The sequence below is a fragment of the Scatophagus argus genome, chromosome 11 (assembly GCF_020382885.2).
Source record: "Scatophagus argus isolate fScaArg1 chromosome 11, fScaArg1.pri, whole genome shotgun sequence".
NCBI classification, from domain to species: Eukaryota; Metazoa; Chordata; class Actinopteri; family Scatophagidae; genus Scatophagus; species Scatophagus argus.
The window spans coordinates 657,452-684,798 of NC_058503.1; the positions used below are offsets into that span (position 1 = coordinate 657,452).

A 27,347-nucleotide genomic window follows, 5' to 3' on the forward strand; every position below is an offset into this window, starting at 1 on the left:
ACATCAAAACGAGGATTGGCAGCAATACTCCACCAAATACAGTTTCTCTTATAGCAACCTCCACACCTAAAGTATGTTTGGACAGCTTCTCCCCTATTCACCTCTCAGAGTTAACTTCAGTCATTACCTCATCCAAGTCATCCACTTATAGTTAGGGATGGCTCAGGTAACTGAACCATTTTATAGCTATTCTGCCATAGCCTTAGACTGCTGGGGGACTCATCAGGATACAAGGAGCCATCTACACTCCTCTCCTCCATAGACAGTGGAGTTTCAGGCCAAGGCTAAGCCATCTAGCATTGCTATATCATTGGATAGTTTGTTTCTAAGGTGTTTAGGCCCCAGAACAATACATTCAATGAGTAAATTCAGTTTTATATGAATTTAGAAGTAAAAAGTTGCAAGTCATCCAGTTTTTTTTGTCTTTAAGACATACCTGAAGTTTGACTAGCTGGTTTGTTTCATCTGGTTTCATTGACAAGTGTAATTGTGTGTCATCTGCACAACAATGAAAATGTATGGCGTGTTTCCTAATAATATCACCGATGGGGAGCATATAATGGGTGTTAGTATTGGCCTGAGGACAGAACCTTGGGGAACTCCATGACTAACTTTTGTGAGTGTGGACGATGCATCATTGACATGAACAAATTGAGACCAATCTGAAAAATGGGACTGAAACCAGATTAATGCAGTTCCTTTAATACCAATTTGGTGTCGCAGTCTGTGCAATAACATGGAATGGTCAATGGTGTCAAATGCAACACTGCAAGGTCTAACACTACAAGGACAGAGATACTTTGACTAATGCCTCTGGATCAAGTGCTCTGATTTTAACAACATATAGAAGTTTACTTCAACACACCAACTAATCATATCATGAAAACAAAAGTTTCTTGTGTTATAATAGGAATGAATTTGAGAGAAAGATAAAATAACATGTTTTTATAGCTTATTCTTGGAAAAAGGGAACGATTTGGTATTCAGTAATAACGAGAAAATATTTCATTATAACATGAAAAAGATTTTGTTCTGAGATATGTACACAACAAGAAAAGTTATCGTAAGACAGAAATAATACTTCACACTTTTTATTTTAAATTGTAAAGATTTCCTAGAAAGATTCCTTCCACTAATCTGTTGATAACCAATAGATTATGAGCAGTATTATGTTCTACAGAAAGTTCTACAAAAAACAGATATGTGTATGTTGGGTGAAAAGTGTAAAGATCAGAGGTCATGGTTGCAGCTCTGACCTGTGTGTTTGAGTCAGGGCATTCCTCATAGTCTTGATCTGTTGGAAGTGACACGACATGTCTGTGGACATCACCATTTCTATGACCAGAGCCCTCAGCTCCCTGTCAAATAATCAGTAGAAAGAATTAAGCGTAATAAGTATAATTAAGAATAATCTGTGATTAATTCACATGACAAGTCCGCAAGTATCAACTTATCAGTGATGTGACTGTGTGATCTGTGTATATATGTGCATACACCTCCAGTCCTCCTTGTTCAGGTTGACCAAGATGTTCATGTCCTCCTCAGCCATCAGTCTGTACGCGGCGCTGACATGATGGTTCTCCAGCACTGACCTATCATTGTACAGAATGGCCACCTCCGATCTGACAGACAGACATAACATTCAATCAAATACTGCAGTCTTTCATATACAGAAGCCCCAACAATGACCTGTTTACCCTCTTGATATTCTCTCACAGTTAAGAAATTTATTCACATTTTTTAAGACATTTTACACTCGCAGCCAAATGATTTTGAACATCCAATATTTTTGCATTTTCAGCCATGACAGCTATGGGATATGCCAGTGAGACTAGACTAGACAAGACAAGAAAAAAAACTTTATTTGTATAGCCCATTTTTACAAGCAGTTTGTCTCAAAGGACTTTACATAACATCATAGCAACATCCTCTGCCCTTCGACTAAGGAAAAACTTCCAGAAAAACCTTTAACAAGGAAGAAATGGGAGAAACCTCAGAGTGAGCAACAGAGGAGGATCCCTCACCCAGAACGGGCAGACTTGCAATGGATGTTGGGTGGATACTGGGTGGATTGCCATGAAACTGGTTCAAGCATTAATGTTCCACAAGACCATCAGCAAGAACATTTGTCTGTTTCCATATAGTTCCCCATGTCATCTGGTCAGACTTAGATGAAACTACTTCTTCCACAAGAACCATAAGCAATGATGTTTACATTTTGTCCTCAGCAAAATTTGGCAATGAGTAGTACGTTGGCTAGTTAAAAGGAATCAGGAGGAGATTTGATATCAATATTTTGTGGTTACAGCTAATAGTGAGATATGCTCAGGCTTTAAATTGGCCTAGTACCGTGTACACGGACTCAGTCTAGACATTACTAGGTAATCATTACTAGGTAATCTTACTGTATAATCTTACTTTAGCTTTCTCAATAAAATTACTATTACCAAGTGTGACAGGTTGTCTCTCTCCCTGTCACTACATGGCACTGTCAACCCACTGAGTGCTCTGATTGAGGGACGGCACTACGTGTCTCTATCTAACCCAGGTGTATGTGCAGTAACTTCCGTATTATAGTTATTAATCTTAACATCTCAACACATATTGATGCATCATATCTTTGCTATGTATCCTGCAAACAGAAAATAAGTTACATATTTCTTTCACTCACACACAAAATAAATAGACCCGTTAGCAGGCCAAGATCATAACAATGCCAAAATCAGACACATCCCATCTCAGAATAATGCAAAAAAACTAGTCGCATTTCTTTCTTTCAGGCTGAATAATTGCAATTTCCTATTATCAGGCTGCCCAACAGGTCTCTTCAGTACCTCTCTGGGTAATATAGAATGCTGCTGCCCAGAAGATTCACAGCCCAGTCTCATTCTAATGACCCCTTTTTTACCATAATGACTCAGGTGGCAACTACTCTGTCAACAATTTAGGGTGGTCAACGGCCCAACAGACCCCCTATCAACCCTCATCAACTCTCTCAGGTGGATGTAACGACCCACTTCAGGGATTAGCCTATAGGATTACAGCCCCTTTGTTTAGGAATACAATACCCGCAGAGGTTAAAAAACTCTGCACTCCCCACCAAAATTTAGAACGGAAGAAGCTCCTTGGATGAGAGACGAAATGTGTTCAAGAACCCTAACAAGTCCAGATGCCCTAAGAATTTACTACTCAGACCATGACCTGGATGACTGAGAACCTTCACTGACAAAAGATGGTATTTCTCCCATACTGACTTTTCTACATTCCCTGTAAAATCCAAAATAGAATCCCTTAATTGCCAGGCACCATCATATCTTAACAAGCTCATAGTAAGCTATTATCCAACTAAAACATTAACACTCTGCAGGATGCAGGGTTACTTGTGCTGTTTCGAGTCTCTAAAAGTAGAATGGGAGCCAGAGTCTTCATTCATCAAACTATTCTGTGGAACCATCTTCCAATCTCAGTCCAGGAGGCAGACACCATCTCTACATTTAAAAATAGGCTTAACAAAGCTTGTAAATGTAACCTATATGTTACTTAATTTATAGTTCAGCTGAATACTAAGCAACAGTTACTTAAACAAGGAAACAAGTTTGACTTGTTGCCGACTATATCTCGGCAGTATCTCCTCTTACAGGAGCTCAGGCTCCTTCCCCACCAGTGAGTTGACATTCCATATCCCAACAGCTAGCTTCACCAACCAAGATCTCTGCTTTTTTCTGCTGTCCTATCTACACTGCACTGGATCCCTTTGACTCCTCCTTCTCCTCCTCCGGTAAAGCTCCAGGCAGCATACACTTGTACTTGGTTTTTGCCACATTTTGTCTCACCCTTCCCCCAGGGACACTTTGTCTTGGAAGACTCTACCATGAGCAAACAGTCCCCAACAACATAGCTCCTGGGCTCGGGCACTCAAACCCCATCCATCACAATAAGGTGGCGGTTCATGGAGGAATGAATCTATATATTGTTTTTAGGAAAATCCTTAGTGTACCTTTAAGTTAAAGTTTTAAGTTTAAGTTAAGAGCCATTATTATCCCTGTAGACTTGTAGTCCTGTTTCTTTGCTATTAGTTGATATTGTTTGTTATTGTTGGTATGTTTTTTTTTTTTCTCCAAAGAGGTCATATCTTTTGTAAGTACAGACAAGACAAATCAGTCATCCATAAAAGCTTACCTGTTACATCAGGCCCAGTCTGTAAGTAAAACCTGTCAGACTTAACAGATATTTTTTATAGAATATGAAATAGTCTGATTATACTGTCAACATTACCTAGTGTGGATGTGGAAGTTGTTGGTGGTTCCTGTGTGTTCAAAGTCGTGAATCGCTGCAGCAAAAACCATTGCGAGAATCTCCAACTCGCTGAGCCAGTGCTGCGCGCACACACACACACACACACAAACAAATGTATTCATTCTGTTAGTTGAGCGGGTCAGCACAGGATGAGTCACATTTTTTAACAACTCAACTATCCATAGAGACCGTTTTCAGACAGTGAGACTCTCTCCCACCACTATTATGTGACCCAGTGATTTTAGTGTGTGAATGTATGTTACCATCAGTCCAGTGTGCAGCATCAGGAAGTGGGCTGTCTGAGTGACATCAGCAGCATGAATCAGGTTGTGGTAGGGGTTCTTGTGTTTGCTGTATCCATTCTCCAGAGCTTCAACAAACTGCACCAGAGCCTGCACTGGGATCTCAAAACACAACACTACAGATATTACAAGTGCTATAGGCTGGGTTATGAGTTTTCCTGCTTTATACAGGAATGCACAACATTGCATTTTGGCTGGCTCTAGTTTTCAAAAATGTTTAAAGTCAATGAAACTGTGCACATATGGATAAGTTGCAGCTTAGCCTGTCACTTTATTGGCAGCCTGACCTACAGCTGGTGGGAAAAATCAAAAAAATTAAGTGACCACAAAGTCTCGCTACCAGTATTTAGGCTGGAAAATAACCTTCAGAGAACCTTCAGAGAATGTAGCATAAATGTTCTCTGAAGGTTACATTAGTATTCCTGAAATGGGCATTGCAGTTCAAATTGAAACATTTCTTTTCAAATTAAATAAATAAATAAATCTCTGTGTGTATTGTTGTAAAGATAGCAGTATGACCATTTTATTTTCAATAACCAGAAATATATATTGTCATTTCACACTTAAACAGGTAGGTGAGTTGTTGTAAAAACTGTATGGTCTGTTGCTGAGACTGGAGTAGGAGGGGGACCGGATTATTGAACCTCTAGCAGGTGTGCACATTCAAACACCAAGATCCAAGAGCCATTGAACCATTTATTTAGTACAGGGGGTGAGCAGGTATGGATCGATGAACAATGGAGGAACAAATGGATTGACAAAGGATGAATGGATGATTTTTTTCTGTATACAGAAATACAAACAAAAATCGATATATTGCCATGCGTGGCCTAACTAATGACATTGATCAGAACATGATCAATGGATCAGAGGATGGAGGAGAGGCCAGGGGATCCACTTGGTGTGGTCAAGGACAGGCAGTATCCTCATCACTTTTAACTCATTAAACTGAGACAACCCTTATTTTGCTATTTTCAGTTTATTACATATAGGCTACTACTTTATGTAGCAATGTATTTGCTGTTTACAGGTTTATGTGTTCATGCAGACAAATGTTTACTCCTGCAAGACTGTGTGCAACCATTTATTTTTGTAAAATGTTACATGCTATATATGTTCTTAGCAGCTCACTATTGTTGGTTGTATGTTATTTTGACCCTCTCGACATACCAGGGGGAAGTACACAGTAAAAGTCCTTGATTGCAGCATCCTGGAACTTTGCTCGCCGCTGTCACTTTGAAGTTCGATTAATTCGAGCTGAAGGTGATGAGGTACACTGCTGACATCGGTGGTGAAAGGACTGGCAAAGATGGCAAAAGCCGACTGCTGTGCTCTGAAGTCAGAGAAGCGCCAATCAAATTCATTCATTAACCGGCTCAGCTTGGTAGTCAAGCTGGCACGTGAAAAAACACCGGGAAGTGAGGCCGAGATGTTCTGGCAAACAGAAAGTGGGCAAGATTGTCCTGTCCCACTTGGCACTTCCATAGGTCAAGTTTACGCTGGAAACATATGATCATGTCCGACATCCGCATGATGACCTGTTTGCGTCCCTGTAGCTTCTGATTCAGTTGGGCGAGATGCTCAGTTATGTCACATAACATCACAAAATCACACAGCCAGCTCGGATCTGACAGTTCAGCCAAGGGTTTTCCTTTACTCTGCATAAAAGCAGCAATGTCTTCCCTAAGCTCAAAAAACTGTTTGAGGATTTTGCACGTACTCAGCCACCGCACTTCTGTATGGTACGGCACGTCTCCGTGCTCCGAGCCCATCTCCTGCAAGAACAGCTGGAACTGGCGGTGATTCAGGCCACGTGCCCGAATGAAGTTCACTGCTTTCATGACTGTGGTCATTACATTATCCACCCCCAGCACCTTTCCACACAAAGCCTCTTGGTGGATATTGCAATGATACATTGTCAGAGGCCTGTGACGGTTACTTTTTTGCATTTTATCCTTCATTAATCCAACCAAGCCCGTTTTTTTCTCCTCACATTGCAGGGGCACCATCTGTAGTTAATCCCACCAGTTTTTCCCAGGGCAACCCAGTTTTACTCACAGACTCCACTCCACCGCGTCATAAATGTCCCGTTCCGTTGTGGTCCCATGCATGGCAGCTACATCCAAGAGCTCCTCGGTGACAGAAAGATCTGACTTCACACCTCTAATGAAAATGGATAACTGTGCTGTGTCCGTATTGTCTGTGCTTTCGTCAACAGCTAATGAAAAAGCAGTGTAACTGCGTGACTCTTTGGCCAGCTGTGTTGCCAGGTTTCCTCTAGCTACTTGACTCAGTCCGCGATGGTGTTTCTCGACAAACTAACATTTTTAAAAGTCTGTATCTGATCGGGGCACACCTGCTTGCTCACACACCTTCAGCATGCAATGCTTCAAAAAGGCACTCTCTGAAAAAGACTTTGAAGCGCGGGCGATTTCTTCAGCCACTGACTGCTGCATTGTCTTTGGCGGTGGCTTTTGTGAACACATTCGGTTGCGCTCACAGTTTTACTGTTAATTCTTCGGCAATTTGTTGTTTTTCTTGAAGGCTAACTTTAGCATACTTGGCTCTGTGTTTGGTGTCAAAATGCCGACGTAGATTGTACTCTTTGACGACCGAAAGCACTTCATAACACAAAAGACATACCGGTTTTTCTCCTTGAAGCACAAACATATATTCGCCTTCCCATCTTTCATGAAACAGCCTTCCTTCTGCACCAGTCTTTCGCTTCTTGGACATTTTGGGATCACTTGTGGATATTTCTAAGTCTGCGCAATCTCACTTGTCGCATTCAATTAACGCAATCGCCATGCATAGTGGGAAATTTCGTTTATGGTAAATGCATGATTTAAAACTAAAGCAAGTCTTTTCTTTTAACACCAATTAAGTACTCGTGGGCCACATAAAATTATGTGTTATTCTCTTTTGTAGAGACCACTCTAACACACACGCTCACTCAAACACACACGTATAAACCATTCATTCATTCATTCATTCACACTGAAAACTTAAACCAAGAGGACAACAATAAAGGGAGAGCAGCTGATTTATCTGCGTCCGTGCCTTCTCTGACCGGAAGCGCAGTCCAATATCCTCCCACTCAGTCAGAACCCAATTAACCGGAGACCCACACTGTGAAGGACACAGTAGAAGACTGAAGCAGTATGCTTAGTTCATGAGGAGAGAGTGGTCGCTAAGCTATTATTCTTACATGATTTAATTATCGTGAAATAACTGCATTTTGACCAATCTTAATAAAATGAAACCCAACCGACTAAAACCTAGCATCTCACCTTAACTTACCACATTATATAGTTGTATACAGTATACTTCATATGCTGAAGTTCACTTTCACGTAAAACTTAAATTTTGATTTGATTCTTTGATTGCAATGGATTAATGCATATTGAAATTAGGAAAAGGTTAGAGGAGTGTTAAAATAGTTTAAAATATCTGTGATTCTAAGGCGCATCACTGTTACAGCAAATTTTGAGGACCCACATCCTCAAAATTTGCTGTATTTGCTGTATTGCAAAATCTGCGACATTGAATCTTATCTAAAACTGCTGACTAAGGATAAGCGTAAATACAGTAAAATAGTAATACATGTCGGCGGTAATGACACTCGACTGCGCCAGTCGGAGGTCACTAAAATTAATGTAGAATCAGTTTGTGCATTTGCAAAAACTATGTCAGTTTTCTCTGGACCCCTACCCAATCTGACCAGTGATGATATGTGTAGCCGCATGTCATCATTCAATCGCTGGTTGTCAAGGTGGTGTCCAGCAAACAATGTGGGCTTTGTAGATAATTGGCAGACATTTTGGGGAAGACCTGGTCTCATTAGGAGAGACGGCATTCATCCCACTTTGGATGGAGCAGCTCTCATATCTAGAAATCTGACTGACTTTCTTATTAAACCAAAACCCTGACAACCCAGAGTTGAGACCAGGAGGCAGAGTTGCAGTCCTACATGCCTCTCTGCGCTTCCATTACCGTTACCCACCCAGTATCCCAGAGAGACTGTGTCTGTCCCCCGACCACTTAAATTAATTGAACCAAATTCAAAAAGAGGAGTTATACATAAAAATCTTATAAAGATCAACACCAACACCTCCACAGCTACAACAAATAGGAGAATTAAATGTGGACTGTTAAATATTAGATCTCTCTCATCTAAAGCTGTACTAGTGAATGAGTTAATATTGGACAATAATATAGATTTATTTTGCTTAACCGAAACCTGGCTTCGGCCAGAAGAATATGCCAGTTTAAATGAATCCACTCCCCAAAGTCATATTAATACTCACATTCCTCGAGACACCGGCCGAGGAGGTGGAGTTGCCGCCATTTTCGACCCAAACCTATCATTTAGTCCAAAGCCCAAAGTCAACTACCATTCATTCGAAAGCCTTATTCTTACTCTCTCACACCATACCTGGAAAACAATACAACCAATTTTTATTGTTGTAGTGTACCACGCACCACAGACTTTACGCACTGCACAGAGTCCTGCCATCTTCAGAAATTTTCTGATGACTCTGCAGTGGTTGGGTGTATTACTGGGGGGGATGAGAGAGAGCACAGGACGGTAGTGGACAACTTTGTCACATGGAGCGGAAAAAACCACCTACAGCTCAATGTGACAAAGACCAAGGAACTGGTGGTGGACCTGAGGAGGACTAAGGCTCCAGTGACCCCTATCAACATCAAAGGGGACACTGTGGAGGTGGTGGAGGAGTACAAATACCTGGGGGTGTACTTAGACCACAAACTGGACTGGTGCAAGAACGTGGACATGGTCTACAGAAAGGGCCAGAGCCGCCTCTACTTTCTGAGGCGGCTGAGGTCCTTCAACATCTGCAGGACGATGCTGAGGATGTTCTATGAGTCGGTGGTGTCCAGTGCCATCACATATGCTGTTGCCTGCTGGGGCAGCTGCCTGAGGGTGAGGGACACTAACAGACTCAATAGAATCATTAAGAAGACCAGCCATGTTGTGGGAGAGGAACTGGACTCTCTGACAGTGGTGTCTGAGAGGAGGATTGTTGTCCAAAATAAGAACTATACTGGATTTTCCCTCTCACCCTCTCCACAATGTGCTGATCGGCTACAGGAGCTCGGTCAGCAAAAGACTTACTGCCACGATGCACCACAGAGCGACACAGGAAATCATTCCTGCCTGTCGCCATCAAACTGTTAAACTCAGCACTGTGACAGACACACTCACTTTATATATACAATGTATATATTGGTTTTCTACACATGTACATACCTGCATTTTAAAATTTTCTTAAAAACTTTGAATACAGTTTTTGTAAATACCTGTACTTTGAGATTTTAGTTTTTGTTTATCCTGTCTTTATTGTTTATCCTATTTTTATACTCCGCACTTTTCTCCTTTCTTGGTCAGGAATACTGCATGTGCAATGTCTGTAAAAACAAGAATTTCCCCCCAGGGATAAATAAAGGAATTCTGATTCTGATTCTGATTCTGAAATCAACTATTTCGTGGACAGTGCTGCAAGTTTACTAAGGACGACTTTAGACTCTGTTGCTCTGCTAAAAAAGAAACTCAAAAAGCAAAAGAAACTTGCACCATGGTATAATACAGAGGTTCGCAAATTAAAGCAAAATGTGCAAAAACTTGAGAGGAAATGGCATTCCTCCAAACTTACTGAATCTCGCTCAATCTGGCAAGACAGTCTTAGATTATATAGGAAGGCCCTACGGACTGCCAGAGCAGCCTATTACTCAAAATTAATTGAGGATAACAAGCATAATCCCAGGTTTCTCTTCAGCACTGTAGCCAGGCTGACAGAGAGCCACAGTGCTATCGAGCCTTGTATCCCTGTGACCCTTAGCAGCAATGACTTTATAACCTTTTTTAACGACAAGATCTTAAACATTAGAGACAAAATTCAGCACCTACTGACCTCAGCTGATACTGATGTAACATCAAACACTCGTGTCTTAGAACCAACAGTAGAAACAGATAATCATCTTGACTGCTTTTCACCTATTGATCCTCATCAGCTATACTCACTCGTATATTCATCCAAGCCAACAACATGCCTCTTAGACCCCATCCCTACCAAACTTCTCAAAGAAGCTTTACCCTTACTTAGCACCTGTCTATTAGACATGATCAATCTGTCCCTGATAACAGCCTATGTATCCCAGTCCTTTAAAGTAGCTGTAGTCAAACCTCTCCTTAAAAAACACACACTTGATCCAGAGGTTTTAAGCAACTATAGACCAATATCTAACCTTCCATTTCTTTCCAAGATCCTTGAAAGAACAGTCGCCAATCAGTTATATGACTTTCTTCAAAATAATAACTTATTTGAAACTTTTCAATCTGGCTTTAGAGCTCATCATAGCACAGAAACAGCATTGGTCAAAGTCAAAATGACCTCCTCCTGGCATCAGACAAGGGATTTATCTCTGTCTTTGTACTGTTAGGCCTTAGTGCTGCATTTGACACCATTGACCACTCTATATTACTGCACAGATTGGAACACCTAATTGGCATCAAAGGAACTGCATTAAGCTGGTTTCAGTCTTATTTATCAGATCGATTTCAATTTGTTCATGTTAATGATACATCGTCCACACTCACAAAGGTTAGTCATGGAATTCCCCAAGGTTCTGTCCTTGGGCCAATATTATTCAGCCTGTATATGCTCCCCATTGGTGATATTATTAGGAAACACTCCATACATTTTCATTGTTATGCGGATGACACACAATTGTACTTATCAATGAAACCAGATGAAACAAATCAGCTAGTCAAGCTTCAGGCATGTCTTAAAGACATAAAAACCTGGATGACCAGCAACTTCCTACTTCTAAATTCAGACAAAACTGAAGTTATTGTTCTGGGCCCCGAACACCTTAGAACCAAATTATGCAGTGATATTGCATTGATAGATGGCTTAGCTGTGGCCTCAAGCTCCACTGTAAGAAATTTAGGAGTTATCTTTGACCAGGACATGTCCTTTAACTCGCACATAGCAAATATTTCAAAGACTGCATTCTTTCACCTCTGCAATATCGCAAAGATTAGGCATATCCTGAGTCAGAAAGATGCAGAAAAATTAGTCCATGCATTCATTACCTCTAGACTGGATTACTGTAACTCCCTTCTATCAGACTGCCCCAATAAATCCATAAAGACTCTCCAGCTAACCCAGAACGCTGCAGCACGACTACTGACAAGAACCAGCATGAGAGACCATATTTCTCCTGTTCTGGCTTCTCTACATTGGCTACCTGTAAAATTCAGGATAGATTTTTAAATTCTCCTCCTCACTTATAAAGCCCTGAATGGTCAGGCACCATCCTATCTTAAAGAGTTAATAGTACCCTATTATCCCACCAGAACTTTGCGTTCCCAAAATTGTATTGAAGCTATGGGTCCATATCTTCAGTAAATGATATAAAGCACACAATGGAAATAGTTCACAAGAACAGGAAATTAAACAGTCAGATAACCAGTCAGCAGGTGAGTGCAAAAGTCTAAGGGAGATGTCCAGAGTGAAGAATCCAAAACACAAAGGCAAACTCCAAAAGCTGGGGAACAACTGGTCCAATCCAGAGACAGAGGCGAGCAGGGCAGACAGGAACATGGAGGTGAACAGAATTAGTCTTCTCAAAACGAGCAACAATGAAATTCAAAAAGTGAGCCTAACTAGATACCACTAGAGTAGGTGGTCTAGTCTAGTCTAGGATTATGTGAGACCAAGTAGGGGCTGTAGCAGGCCGGCAGATGGTCAATGTATAGCATTGTGTCTGGCACAAACCTCACAGGCTGCCACATACTCTGGTGTAAGCGTTCATGGAACTCCACCAAAAATGCCTCTCGAGCAGGGACAGGGTTCATCTGGCTCCCAAATGACAGGCAAATTGACCCACTGCAGGAACAGGGATCTGACAAGGGAAGGTACAAACAGACGACGCAGACGGCCATTACTTGGATCGGGTTCAGTTCTCTGGTTCTCCTGGACTGCTGACTCAATTTCCCAGGAGATGGCCGCAGCAGCTACTCTGCAGAGCTGGATAGGTTCAGGACTAGTTCTTTGGCGTCATCAAACTGTCTGGAGAGAGCATCAGGCTTGACCTTCTAGGTACCTGGTCTGTAGGTCAGAGTAAAGTTAAAACAGCTAAAGAACAGTGCCCACCTAGCCCGCTGGGAATTCAACCTCTTGGCTGTCTGAATATAAGACAAGTTTTTGTGGTCAATAAATGGGAGCTCAGTTCCCTCCAACCAGTGCCTCCACTCCTCCAGAGCCAATTTTATGGCCAACAACACACGATTACAGGAGAAAGACGGCAAGAAAAAAAGGACCAGATCGCTGAGACAGAACAGCACCAACCCCAGTTTCGGATGTATCTCCCGCCACCATGAACTGGAGGGACGGGCCTGGTTGGACTAACACAAAATACAAAATTTTCACTACCTCTCGTTCACTCTTGGACAGGTTGTACAGGCTTGTAGGTAACGTTGTTCCTGTGATCACGTCACTGGTGCAGTTGTAGGGACGGTGAGGAGGAAGAGACAAGGTTTTTGCTTTGCAGAAAATTAGGATACTTTGGGGGGTACATTGGACAAGTCAGTTTCTTCCGTGGAACTATTCCAGCAGCGCAGGCCCAGAATTCTATGGAATACTCTGCCACACTGCGGGTTCCTTGTTTAAGGCACAGAAGACAGCTAGAAGCATTTCCCAAAAGATCAGGGTGATCAAAAACTGCACAAAAATGGGACAAAAAGGTCTCCAAAGAGTTAGCTACTTCAGATTCACTAGTTATGATTGCCTCTGCCCAATGTAGTGCTCTGTCTCTTAATAGTCCAAAGATATAATTTACCTTGCTGTGGTCTGAAGGAAAAGTCGACAGGCAGATAACCAGGTAGATACCACTAGAGTAGACAGTATAATCTGGCGAGTGTGGAGAGGGAGAGCCGGTCCTAAATATCCACAGGTGAAGGGTGATTGGAGGCAGATGAGGAATAGGTGTGCAGCCAGGAAAGGACACAGGAACAGGAATGGCTCCACCCAGCTCCGCTCCAGATTGGACATGATGAATAATTGTGTTCCAAAATTGATGTACATGAGGAGAACTCCACAGACAATGGAAGAATGTACCAACAGCAGATTGACACTGACACACAGTACAGAACTTTGACAAAGCTGGATACATTCTGTGTTGGACCTCAAGAATGAAATACAGCCTGTGGAAACTTTTAAATTGCCTCTCCCAGGTAAAATTAGATACTAAAATGAGTTTTAAAGGTGTTATTGATTGCTTTGTTACAAGATACAAGATACATATATTTGTCACATACACAATCATACACGGTACAATGTGCAGTGAAATTCTTTGTGTCCCTGCTGCCAAAAAATAGGTAAATAAAAAAATTTAATTTAAAGAAAAAATAATAAAATTAAAATTAAATTTAAAAAAAAAAGTGAAAATGTGAATTATTTACATGAGTGGTATTTACATCTAGTGCATGTAGTGCAGGTGGGAGTGAGATTGTCCAGATTAACGCTCACTGTTGAGCAGACGGATGGCCTGGGGGAAGAAGCTTCTCCTCATCCTCTCAGTGTTGGTTCTCAGGCAGCGGAACCGACGGCCTGATGGCAACAGGGAGAAGAGTGAGTGTCCGGGGTGATGGGGCTGCCTGAGGATCTTCTCAGCTCTCGACCTGCATCGTTTGGTGTAAATGTCCTGCAGGTCGGGTAAGGTTGTTCTGATTGTCCGCTCAGCTGAGCGGACTACCCTGCTAAGGGCCGAGAGGTCCTGCTTTGTGCAGCTGCCTATCCATGTGGTGATGCTCCCACTCAAGATGCTCTCAGTGGTGCAGGTGTAAAAGTTCCTGAGCACCTTGAGGGGGAGCCTGAAGTCTCTGAGGCGTCTGAGGTGGAACAGACGCTGCCTGGCCTTCTTAACAGCCCTGTTAATGTGCAGTGACCAGGACAGGTCCCGTGTGATGGTCACACCGAGGTATTTAAAACTGTCCACCCTTTCCACCTCAGACCCGCCGATGCAGAGTGGACAGATGTCCTTCTGCTGCTTCTTCCTGTAGTCCACAATCAGCTCCTTAGTTTTGCTGACGTTCAGCAGGAGGTTATTCTCCTGGCACCAGCTCTCCAGGTGGGTGACCTCCTTCCTGTAGGCCTCCTCCTTGTTGTGGGAGATTAACCCCACGATGGCTGTGTCGTCAGCAAACTTTATGATGGTGTTATTGTCTGATGTGGACACACAGTCATGTGTATACAGGGAGTACAGCAGGGGACTCAGCACGCAGCCTTGGGGGGATCCAGTGTTGAGGGTGAGAGGGGATGAGCTATGGGGGCCCACGCGTACCACCTGTTGTCTGCCAGTAAGGAAGCTGTGGATCCACCTGTACAGGGAGGAGTTCAGTCCAAGATCACACAGCTTGGTTACCAGTCTGGAGGGGACTATGGTATTGAATGCTGAACTGTAGTCCACAAACCGCACTCTCACATAGTTCCCCATCCTAGTGTCTACGTGGGAAAGTGTCTTGTGCAGCAGGAAGGTAAAAGATTGCTTTTTGACTTCAGCAGAAATATTGTTTGCAGACTTTGACAACAAGGATATGATTCTTAAACAAATAAGAGGATTACAGTTGTCTGATTCAAAAATAATGGAAGACATTGGAAAGGACCTACTTGACCAGTTGCTGGCTGATCTGCACAAAGCCCCATGTTTCAGCATTGCAGTGGATGAAAGCCCAGATGTCAACGATGTTGCTCAGATGTGTGTTTGGCGACGTTCCCAAAATAAAACCCTTTTCGAGAGGAAATGTGTCTACTATCACTTCATGGCCAAACAAGAGGAGAAGATATTCTGAATGCATTTTTGGTATTTTTGGAGGAAAAAGCCCTCAGCTGGTCCAGTCTTGCAAGTGTGTGTACTGATGGTATCAAGCATCCAAGGCAAAGAAAAGGGTCTTGTTGATGAAGCAGGGCGAGCATTTTTGCCTTAGTTCTGCCCGTCCGCAGTACTGTCCCCTTTAATTGCACCGCATATACCTGGCTGCAGGCCGTGCAGACGCTCGGCACTCCTCTCTCCTCCAATGTTGCATAATTTTTGTTCAATCACGCAGGTATTTTTTTATTTTTATCGCACACCGATTTTTCATCTGGGGCACTAACGTGTAAAATGTATTTGTGTGCAGATGCTGTATACCGTGTGTTGCCTCCCTCTCGCTCTCCTTTCTGTGCCTTAGCTATGTCGCGCTGAGTGCTCGGCATCTGGTCATCACGAGCGGTACCATGCCACGTTCAGGGCAGCTGCTGCTTTATAGGGATACAACAAGCTCCTTCTTCGCAGGGATACAACGAGCGGCTGCTTTACAGGGATACAACAAGCTGCTGCTTGATAGGGATATAGCAAGCTGCTACTTTTCAGGGATACAACGAGCGGCTGCTTTACGGGGATACAGCAAGCTGCTGATTAGTGGGGATTGAGGCCCCTGTGATTGTCAGGACCTAGTCTTTTTTATTTTCGTATAACTTCTTACTCTGCAACAGCAGGTGGATAGTACGGGAGACTTTCTTTAATTAATTGTTTTGGATTTATTTTGGGGCGGCACGGTGGTGCAGTGGTTAGCGCTGTCGCCTCATAGCAAGAGGGTTCCAGGTTCGAATCCCGGTCTGGGCCCTTCTATGTGGAGTTTGCATGTTCTCCCTGTGCCTGCGTGGGTTTTCTCCGGGTTCTCCGGCTTCCTCCCACAACACCAAAAACATGCACATTAGGTTAATTGCCTACTCTAAATTGCCCCTAGGTGTGAGTGTGAGAGTGTGTGGTTGTCTGTCTTTGTGTGTTGGCCCTGCGATTGACTGGCGACCAGTCCAGGGTGTACCCTGCCTCTCGCCCGTAGTCAGCTGGGATAGGCTCCAGCTCCCCCGCGACCCTGATGGATAAGCGGTATAGAAAATGGATGGATGGATGGATTTATTTTGGTCATTTTAATTGGTAAGTTTCTTGAGTTGAGTTTGAGTAATATTATTTTGATACTGTTATATTTTTGCATATTTGTGTTGGAATATTGTTTGCTTTTTTTTCTATAGGATAATCCATGTTTTTTGTGTGTGTTTTTTGGTGATGGTGTCCCCTTATGTGTAGCGCCCCACTCACTCACTCACTTTTTTTTTTTTGTTTGTTTGGTTTTTTTTGCTTTGCCCTTGTGTGTGTGTTTGTAATGTTAAGTATTGGTTGTGGTGCTCCCATTTTAAGTTGATACCTTCACTCCTCCAGTCACTGACCTTGAGCACAAAGGCCCCAGCCCTGGAACACACTGTGTCTTGGTTGCAAGTAAGGTCCATTTTTTATTTGGTACATGTAAACTGTTTTTAATTTTTAATAAACTTTTGTGTACTTTGTTGGAAACACGTCTCTTGCCTGCTCAGTATTACAAACCTGTGTTGTCCTTGGTTTAGATTTAGCTATTTGCTTTATTCATACATTTACTTATTATTTTGTATGTTTTTTTTTCCACTGAATCCATCAGAAGTCACTGGTATCAAAGCTCAGAAACAATGAATTCCAAAATGTGATGCAAAAGGTTGTGCATGTGGTCAATTATATTGTTTCAAGAACACTAAACCACAGACAGGTCAGTTAGATAATTGAAGACTATGACACAGAGTACAGGGATTTAGTGATGCACAGTAAAATAAGATGGTTGTCCCATGGAAAGGTGCTGGAGCGGTTTCTAAGCCTCCTTCCTGAAAATTGCACTTTCTTGGACAGCAAGGGGAAACACCAGCCAGAGTTGAAAGACCCAGATTGGATCGTGCAGCTGGCCCTCCTTACTACTCACCTGTCACCTGAACACTCTCAACTTGCAGCTCCAAGGGAGAGACAAGCTTCCCAGTGACATGCTGAAGATAATCGGAGCATTCCAAAACAAAACAATTGCTCTGTGGATACCTGATAGAGAACTCATCCACTTCCCAAAACTCAGAGCAGCAACCACTACTGCCCTGATAATCGTGCTGCTCTGGAAAGTGAAATAATTGAGCTGAAAACAAATGGCATTCTCCAAGTTGAACTCAGAGCAGGTGTTGGCCACTTCTGAAGTTTGGTTTCTGAGCAAGACCCTGAGTTATTCTAACTCCTCTACTTGGGGCACCTACACTTCTCCAACCAGGAGTGGGTAATCCATGCTTTTCTGGCTGAGAACCATGACCTTGGATTTGGTGGTGCTGATCTTCATCCCAGCCACTTCACACTCAAACCTGCAAACCGTCCAGTGTGAGCTGGAGATCACTATTCGATGACACCAAGAGGACTACATCATCCACAAAAAGCAGAGATGGGATCCTCAAGCCTCGAACCTGACTCCCTCCGCCACTTGGCTGCGCCTAGAAATTCTGTCCATAAAGATAATGAACAGGACTGGTGACAAAAGGCAAACCTGACAGAGTCCAACCCTAAATGGAAATGAGTTTGACTTGTCGCTGGCAATGCGAACCAAGCTCTCACTCCAGCAACACATTGATTGGATGGCCTGTTGTTACAAGAAATCTATTCCTGGAGAATCCACCCACATGGGACAGATTACAACCACCCCCGGGGCATTACCACTGCAAAGTTATTTAACAGCCTCAGCAACTTCTGCCAAGTGATGCCCCATGGCTCTGTTTCCTTCAAAGAATGTGTGGAATTAAGGAGATCCTCAAAGTATTCCTTCCACCGCCCAACTATATCCTCAGTTGAGGTCAGCAGTCCTCCACTCCCACTGTAAACAGTGCGAACAAAGTGCTGCTTCCTCTTCCTGAGTTGCTGGACGGTTTGCCAGAATTTTTTCAAAGCTGACCAAAAATATGTCTCCATGGTCTCGTTGAACTCCTCCCACACCCGGGTTTTTGCTTCAGTGACTTCCCGCAGCACACATCGTTTGGCCTGCTGGTAGCTACCTCAGCCAACCGTACCCTGTAGGACTCCTTCTTCAGCTTGATGGCAACTTTCACCCCTGGTGTCCACCAGCAGGTTGTAAGATTGCCGCTGCAACTAGCACCGGAGACCTTCTGACCACAGCTGTGAACAGCCGTCTCTGCAATGGCAGTGCGGAAGATGGCTCAGTCTTAGACTCCACATCCCCTACCACCACCGGGATGCGGTCGAAGCTCTGCCTTGGGTGAGAAATGAAGACCTTTCTGACTGGGTCCTCTGCCAGAAGTTCCCAGCAAACTCTCACTGTTTGATTAGGTCTGTCTGGTCTATCTGGCATCCTCCCCCACCACCTGATCTAACTCACCAACAGGTGGTCATCATTTGACAGCTCTGCTCCTCTCTTCATCTGAGTATTCACAACATATGGCTGCAGATCCACTGACAAAGTCGATTATCGACCTGCAACCTAGGGTGTCCTGGTGCCAAGTAACCCTTATGTTCGAACATGGTGTAAGTTATGGACAAACTGTGACTGGCACAGAAGTCCAGTGACTGAATGCCACTCGGGTTCAGATCAGGCAAGCCTCCCGATCACTCCCTGTGAGGATCATGTTTTTCAATTTCTCCAGCGCCTTAAACACAATCAAGTCCTTGCTGCTGAGACAAACTTACAGTGAGTAACAACTCACACATTGTGTTACGGATTACAGACTAGGTAAGGTTGAGGGACTGCACCTCTGGGACTGTAGTCAGAAGCATGGGAGCACCACAGGGGACACTGCTTTCCCCTGTTCCATTCACCATGTACACCTTGGACTTCCAACATGACTCAGAGTCATGTCACATGCTGAAGATCTCGGATAACACTGCAATTGTGGGGTGCATCAGAGATGGACAGGACGAGGAGACTTTGTAGTGTGGTGCAGGTCTAACCACTCAACACCTCCATAACCAAGGACATGGTTGTTGACTTTGGGAGGCCCGAGCCCCAGTCAGTAATCAATGGGACTGCACCTAGATCAAAAAGTGGACTGGTCAGCTAACACAGACAGTAAAAGAAAGGACAGAGCCAGCTCTATTTCCTGAGGAGGCTGAGGTCCTTTCGTGTCTACCAGAAGCTGCAGATGTTCTACGAGACTGTCGTAGCCACTGACCTCTTATATGTTGTGGTCTGCTGGGGAAGCAGCAATAAGAAAGACGCCTTGTGGCTGGACAAGCAGGTGAGGAACGCTGGCTCTAAGATAAGGGTAGAGCTTAAGTCTCTAACATCTGTGGCAGAGGAAAGGACTCTGAACAAACTCAGATCAATAATGTATAATGTCCATCCCCCTCTGCGCAGCACCGTAAATAAGCAGAGGAGCACATTCAGCAACAGGCTGCTGTCTCTGTCCAGCTTAGACTATGTCACTAGAGGGTTCACGTTGCACATTTTCTTCATCACTTTATCAGTCACTAATTGTTTGCATGCCATTGGACTGTTTTATTCGTTTATTCTGGTATTATTTTTTTATGTTCTCTATTTTTACACTTCTTCATACTTTTTATTCTAGTACTTTATACTCTAAATACTGCTGATTTATATATTTTTTTGTCTTTGTGCTGATGCTACTTGATACAAAATTTTGCTCAGCATCAATAAAGCATGTATGTATGTATATATGTATTTATCTGTCTATCTAAAAAGATATTCCCACTCAGTCCACCTAGCTGTCTGCCATCCATGCCAGCAGTGCTAATGATATGAAGTTGCGTGTACCCTGAACCTGTTGATGAGGTCATAGCGAGTCAGCAAGTCGTAGACCAGGAATTTCAGGGCGTGGTCTCCAGTGGCCTCATGGAAAGAAAACACATCAAATGACCACTGATCCACTTCCTGGAAATGAACCGGGACATTGATCATGAGACATTATCACTCTCACTGTCATTGTTAATAAAATATAGTATAGACAAGACAAACAATAAGCTGCTTTGTAATCATTCAGTGCAATTCACTGTGATTTATGACTTTTGCCACTAAAAGGCAGTATGATAATAATGTTTGCTCACATTGGAAAGTGAAGAAGTTGTTGAGATTATGATTTAAACATTTCTATTTTTATTGCTTCCTTGTGTGTTTTTACATAATGAGGGAAGCATAAATGAGACCTGGCTGCATAATAACTACTGACATTTTTAAATGTAAAGGAAAATATGAAGAAGTAAATATCTACATCTACATTTTACTTTCTCCATCTTATCCACTTTTTCTTTCCTATCTCCTGTTTTCCTTCCCTTCCTCCTTGTCTTTTCCTCTTTCCTTTTCTTTCCTTCCTTCTGTACATCTTCAATTCAATTCAGTTCAGTTCAATCCATTTTATTTATTTAGCACCAAATCACAGTTGTCTCATGACACATGACACACAAGTCTAGACCATACTCCTTAATTTGATCTTAATCTTCCTTTCTTGCACTTCTTAATTTTCCTCTTTACCTCATTATTTATTTTTACCTACCTCTTTTAGAATATATGTCTATCATTCCCTCTCTCCATTCTTCCTCCACTCCTATTCAACGTCTTCATTTTCCTCTCTCCCTCTTTTCCTTCCCTATCATTTCTTATTTATTTCACTTCCTGCAAATGAGTAATAAAACTGTTTTTACCTTCAGAGCTGTCAAAGCCATGGGAGGGTAGGTCAGACCAGCCATGTTGGATGTCCGTCTGTACATCCTGATGCCACACACCCACACATAACCACACACATACAGACACACACAAACACAGATTAAAAATATCAACAATCTTACATATAGGCACAGACAATTGCATGCACATAAACAGTCATCATGCAGACCCCCAGCTGTCATCCTCCACAGTTTATGACCAGGATGGATTGTTTGTCACCATGGTAACAATCTTCTAAACACACACACTGAGCACCGCCACTGCGTAAGGTAATTTTTGATTTCATGTGTCATTAAACTGCAGCAGATGAATTGATAACATTCTATCACTCTGAATCATTTACACTCCAGTGATACTGGACCTTACAGTTTCCCTATATCATCTGCTTTTCCAGCTTGCTTGTACACTAACATCATTAGACTTCATGTTCAACCTCATAATCACATCTGCTGTGAAGTCGGGCGGATGTTTTGTGATGTTAATTTTGAAAAATTTTATGATTTTTTTTCTGTTCCATCTTGAGATGCTCCAGATTTCTGCGGAAGACATAAATAAATATTAACATGTGAAAGGGTTACAGTTATCTGACTGGACATCTATAAATCACAGTTTTTACTTTCTATTACTATAATGCACTACATGGTCTAGTACAGACCTGGGCAAACTGTTCCACAAAGGGCCGGTGTGGCTGCAGGTTTTCTTTCCAACCAAGCAGCAGCACACCAGACTTGACTCATTTAATCAACTGATCTCAGTCTTCAGACAGTTGATTGGTCAAACTGTGTGCTCTTGGTTGGTTGGAGCAAAAACCCGCAGCCACACCGGCCCTTTGTGCCCAGGTCTATGTGGACATTATGCAGCCATGTGTGAAAAGTAAGTAAGAGGTTAGGGGTGTCCATATTCTTTTGGCAATATGATGTATCTCCCAGTAAAAAAAAAAAAAAAAAAAAAAATCAAATCTGTGAGCTGCATGTTACTATAAATGGAGATCTCTATGTTTGTTAGCCATTTCAAGTGGGTTCTGTCTGTGTATACTTCTGGTCACAAAGACAAGCACTTGAAATGATTTGTGTTTATTTGTATATTTTTTTTTTTTATGTGTTGTAAGAGGCTCACACTCATCTCTTGATTGTTTTGTCCAAGTTCTTGTTTCCCCAAACCTCTACAACTGAGGTGGCAAAGTGTACCACACATGGAGCTACAATGGTCACACTTATTGGAAATATGCCAGGTTGACAGCAAATCTGACACCTGTTTTTCTTTTGTTTGTTTGTTTTTGTCCTTAATGAATGGATGTTCACCAGCTGGTGAAGTATTTGCATTTGACAAAAATCTTTAGAAAAATCATAGCTTAAACATAAATATTGATGTTGTAGCTTGTTTGTAAATCAAGTTTGTGACAGGGCGCCGAGCAAGTTCTGAGTCTTCAGCAAGTAAAAACACAACTTCCTAGGCAAAGACAAGAATATATGATGAGGCACATATCGCCCTCCACTTCACCAGCACAGTGGTGGGTAATGAGAGAGTTAATGAGACCCCAGTGTGCTGCGTGTCTGAAAATACTAACCTCTGATAGTTTGAAACCAATCAAATTGAGACGCTTGAAAATGTTCTAATCTACACAAGGGGACTATACTTCCAAATACTTTACATTAAATTGACAACAGCCATAACAAGATATATATATATAGATATATATATATATTTTTACCTCTCTACAAATATCCCAGCTTGCACTGCATGGACAATGCTCCTGAATCTCGGCTTCTCCTCGGGACGGCGCTTGGCCACACCCATCTTTCTACTGAAGGTACATGCCAGCCAATCACGTACTTCACTGGGAACTGACTCTGCCTGCAAGTCGCTGAGCTCGTCTTCAGTGTCTAATAGACGCCTTCAGAATAGACAAAAACACTTGTCAGTCACAGCTTGGACAACCAGTGACAAGAAATTATTTAGCTTTATATCCAGTCAGCCATATGTCAGTCCATCACTCTCTTCAGTCCTACCTGGTTTCATCAGTGTAAACAGCATCCAACATGGCAGCAGCAAGCTCCAGGTTCCTGCGGAGTTCCTGCAGGTCTAAAACACCACGGTCCATCTGCTCCAGGACCCCCTTCAGCCTGACAACACACACACACACAGTCACACACTGTACAATTTTGTGCTCAGCTATTGGAATATGCATTAAAAGACCAATAGAACAAACACAAATTATCCAAAAAGTATCCTCATCAATTAAAGGGACACAATAACAGATAGTTGTAAGTAGATTTGTGATTTGTGCCATGGTCCAGGTGGCTGTTCATTCATAGAATGACTTTGTTTATCATAAATCCCATTAAGGATTGATTTAAACATGGTATAAAGGCTGAATCATCATGAAGGCAACCAATGATTGAGTCCAGATTGGAATTTAATCCAGCTGTGGTCCATCCATCCTTATAGCCACACATTACGCACCACATGTTGTCTTTTGAGTGAACACTTCTTTCTAACAACCACTCCACTCCACTGTGCCTTGGCACTTTTATTGATTCTTTACAGAGTGTGATTTTAAAACATTCATGCCATATATATTCATAACACAGGAGATTGATGGCAGAGAAACATAAAGATACCACTCCAGCCAGTCATTGTGCTGTTGTCATAGTAACTAATCTGTTCAGTTGCCATGGTTACAGGGGGAGTCAAACAGGGAGATGGAGTGAGAGACAAATAAAGTTAAAGACAGCCAACATTCTGACATTCAAGTATTTACTTAATAAAGTAATTAGTAATAATTAATAATTGATTTTTTTTTTTATTTTAATTAATTTAAAACTATGGCCATTATTATTATCATTATCAAGAACTGTCCATCTGTCAAAGGTTGCTCCAAACAACAACTAACTGTTGCTCACTGTACTCTTGGCTGAGGCAGCGTTTAGGTGTAGCCACTGCTAGCTCATGGCCATATAGCTGACTCAAAACCTGGACTGGGAGTTTTGAGCTGTAGGGTGTGTTAGTGAAGGCAACAGAACCAGGCTCAGCAGCCTCCCAGTGATTACAACTCAACATAGTCTTTGAGACTGACAGCAGCCAGTTTGACAACAGGAAATACAGGGTCGAACTAATGCACAATGGCTCTGACCAGAACTGTGACTGTGGGACAAACGTCATCTGCATGAAAAAGCAATGTATAGAGACTGACTATTTTCACATCTAAGAGTTGGTGATTGTTAGAACAGTGGAAAGATAAAACAAGATGGTTTTGGTCAGTTTTATTTTGATTTTGTGGAGTTTTAATGAAGTGTTTTCCATAATTAATTGTATCTGATTTCTGATCTCCTTTTGTTACACAACTGTGGTCATATCTGGTGGTGAGGGTCAAAACATCCTCACTTTAAAGTATAATGTGCAGGATTTGACTAAAAAAAAACCAATGTGTGGCAGCATGCAATCATTGGTTCTGATGAGTTTCAGCTGGGTAATGATCCCAGCCAATCGCTGTGGGAGAATGCCACATAAAGGAAGACAGAGAGCACTTGTCCTCCTTTCGCTTGCCGGAGGCTGGGTTGCGCCATTTCATGGCGTCCTCCATCTCTGCGCTCCATGTGCCCCTTGCGCTGCTGGTAGGTATGTTTTCATGTGTCCTTCCATGTGAGGTTGCACATGTGGGGACCTGTGCATTTGTTTGCCCTCCACTCCATGCCGTGTTGTCCGGGACTACCTAACTGGTATGTAGTGTAGTGGCTCTAGCTTCCTCCTCCAGCCCTTGATAAGTTGTTCATGTTTGTGTTTGATTATTATTGTAGGGGCAAGGATAACCTAGCAGCGGTGCAGTGCTGGCTAATCTGCAAATCACTGCTGCTTTGCCTCACGCTGGATGCGTAACGTGGGACTTATTTCTTTCGTCTGTTGGTTATTATTGTGTGTTTGTTCTTCATGGTATATTCTTTATTTTCTGTTGTAGCAATTGGATTGGTTGCAACCCACAAATGAGATTATTCTGTTAACTTTATTTTGGTTATTATGGGTTGCATATTGATTAGTGTTTTTCATTGAATAGCTTTTCTGAATTTGTTTTTTTAATTATTTCTCTTTTTGTTTACTTAGATATAACTTTCCTGCTGTTCTCAATTTTTTTTCAGCTCTTTGGTCTCCCCCATTCAGTTGTGGAGCCTATGATGGTGGATTGGTGTCCCAGTGGCAGTGTCCCTCTTGTGTTGTGTTTGCACGTCGGGTTGATTTTGCTTCACTTTTATTTGCTTTATTTGGGGTTCCGGGGATCCCTTTTTTTTGTGTGGACTGTCTGTTATGATAGGTCCCAGCCTTGATTGGTTCCCATTATTTTATCCCCAGTGAGTGATGTGTTTTATTTATGCTAGTCTTGTTTTTTTTAAAAAAAAAAAAAATTCATTTGTAATAAAAATGTATTTGTATCATTAAACTACCGTCTCTGCCTCCATTGCAAGCGGACCTGAGTGCCTTTCATTTTTGTGGAGTTAATCTATTTGAAAGAATTCCCTGGGCGAAATTCCCAGAGTGGCGTTGTCTGGCAACTATCACCTACTTACACGGCCCCTAGCACGCCTGCCCTCAAGCTGCAACAAATGCATAGACTCGCACAAAAACAAGCCATCTCGATCATCGCTTACCTTATTTTCTCATTATTTCTCTGTATAGATGTTTCTTGGTGTCAGTGACTCTAAAGAAAGATTCTGCACCCCTCCAATGGGTCACAGGAAAAAATCTTAAGGATCGTGAGATGATTAGCAAGTGAGTGGCAAGTAGGAAAAGGGGGGGGGGGGGGGGTTCTGATGCACAAATCTGTTGGACTATTTGGACTTTTCTCTGTTAGTATTTTGACCCCTTTGGGTCTCAAACATTATTTTTCCTCTCAGTGTATGTATGTAACCCTTGTGTATTACTCATGTTGTTATGATATTACTCATAAATCTGTCACACTTTGGGGGCAAAAATGTAAGTCTCCGTGAATCATAAAATCTTGGGGTGAAGGGTTAGACAAGTAGTTGATAGGATTAGAGTAAATCTCCAGGAAATTTATGTAAGTCAATGTAATTTCCTCTGAACTAATGGAAACACAATTGTGTGTGTGTGTATGTTTGTGTTTGTCTCTTACCTCTGCGATGTACTTTTATATTTCTGCCTGTAAACAAACAAAAACAAAAAGGTCACTCAAATGAACCAATTGCATGCTGTGTTCAGACAGCCCTCATCATAAACTTACCTGTGGATGTTTGCCTGACAACGTCCTCAACGTTACCTCAATACATTTTTAGGAGCTTGCAAATTCCATTGTGCAGACAATCCCTTTTTTTCTAAGAATACAGAAGCCAAAAGAAATTTTTTTTTGTCTTAAACACTCATTTATTAGAATATTGCATATAGTTCCACCTTATGCTCCCTTTTGTCTCCTACTGTTCCTCCCTGTTTCCCTTGTTCCTGTTGTGTCTTCTGTGTATGTTTCTCTGTGCTTGTTAGTCTGGAGCAGGGCTGGGCGGTGCTAACCAACTTTCCTCCCACCAGCTCACCCATGCAGCTAAGACTCATTACCTGCAATCAACTCCACCCACCCCTGAGATATTTAAGGACTGACTCATTCAATGCATCCTGCCATTCCTTCCCGTTCCCTACAGTCTCCCATCCCTGAATATTTTCCTCTGATTTCCCCGCTCACTTGGGACTGCTGCCTTGGTCTGCCACCACAAGTACTCTAATGCCATCTGTCCCATTTTGGACTCCCCTCCACCTCCATTGGTCTTCAAGTTAAGATTCCTTCTTTTGCTATATTGAGTGCTTAGTTTTGAGTTTCCTCTGCGTAAAACTTTTTTTAATCTAGACTGCTCGTGTTGTGAATGTTCTGCTTTTAGACCCTAAATTTAGCCTTAACATAACAAAGTATCCTATTGGTTTGGTAGAGATTATTATTATTTTTCTTTTGCAGCACATTTTTGAGGGGCTTGGTGTACTCAAAAACACACAAAACCTTACACCCATGTTTGATGCTGTAATTAAGCTTGGGTGTAGCATGGCAGCTCTATAGCACCCCTAACTGCTTTTATCCTTAAAACACATTTTTGACATCCTTGGGATACTTGAAAACATGTGCATTGTTGGACACCTTTTACTGGGACACCAAGAGTTTATGTTTTCAT

The 27,347-nt window shown here is 42.3% G+C and overlaps 1 protein-coding gene across 2 annotated transcripts in view; it reads right to left on the bottom strand.

The window, feature by feature from the left end:
• LOC124066990 (calcium/calmodulin-dependent 3',5'-cyclic nucleotide phosphodiesterase 1A-like) overlaps positions 1 to 27,347 on the bottom strand; it is an 83,728-nt gene that overhangs the window by 27,254 nt on the left and 29,127 nt on the right. For both annotated transcript variants that reach the window (XM_046403956.1, XM_046403957.1), the window contains exons 2-10: positions 26,312 to 26,338; positions 23,196 to 23,309; positions 22,898 to 23,080; positions 21,165 to 21,231; positions 20,281 to 20,397; positions 4,560 to 4,700; positions 4,276 to 4,376; positions 1,497 to 1,622; positions 1,257 to 1,358 (exon numbers count right to left, since the gene is read on the bottom strand). In XM_046403956.1, coding sequence (XP_046259912.1) covers positions 1,257 to 1,358; positions 1,497 to 1,622; positions 4,276 to 4,376; positions 4,560 to 4,700; positions 20,281 to 20,397; positions 21,165 to 21,231; positions 22,898 to 23,080; positions 23,196 to 23,309; positions 26,312 to 26,338 — 978 coding nt within the window. The remainder of the gene's footprint in view (positions 1 to 1,256; positions 1,359 to 1,496; positions 1,623 to 4,275; positions 4,377 to 4,559; positions 4,701 to 20,280; positions 20,398 to 21,164; positions 21,232 to 22,897; positions 23,081 to 23,195; positions 23,310 to 26,311; positions 26,339 to 27,347) is intronic.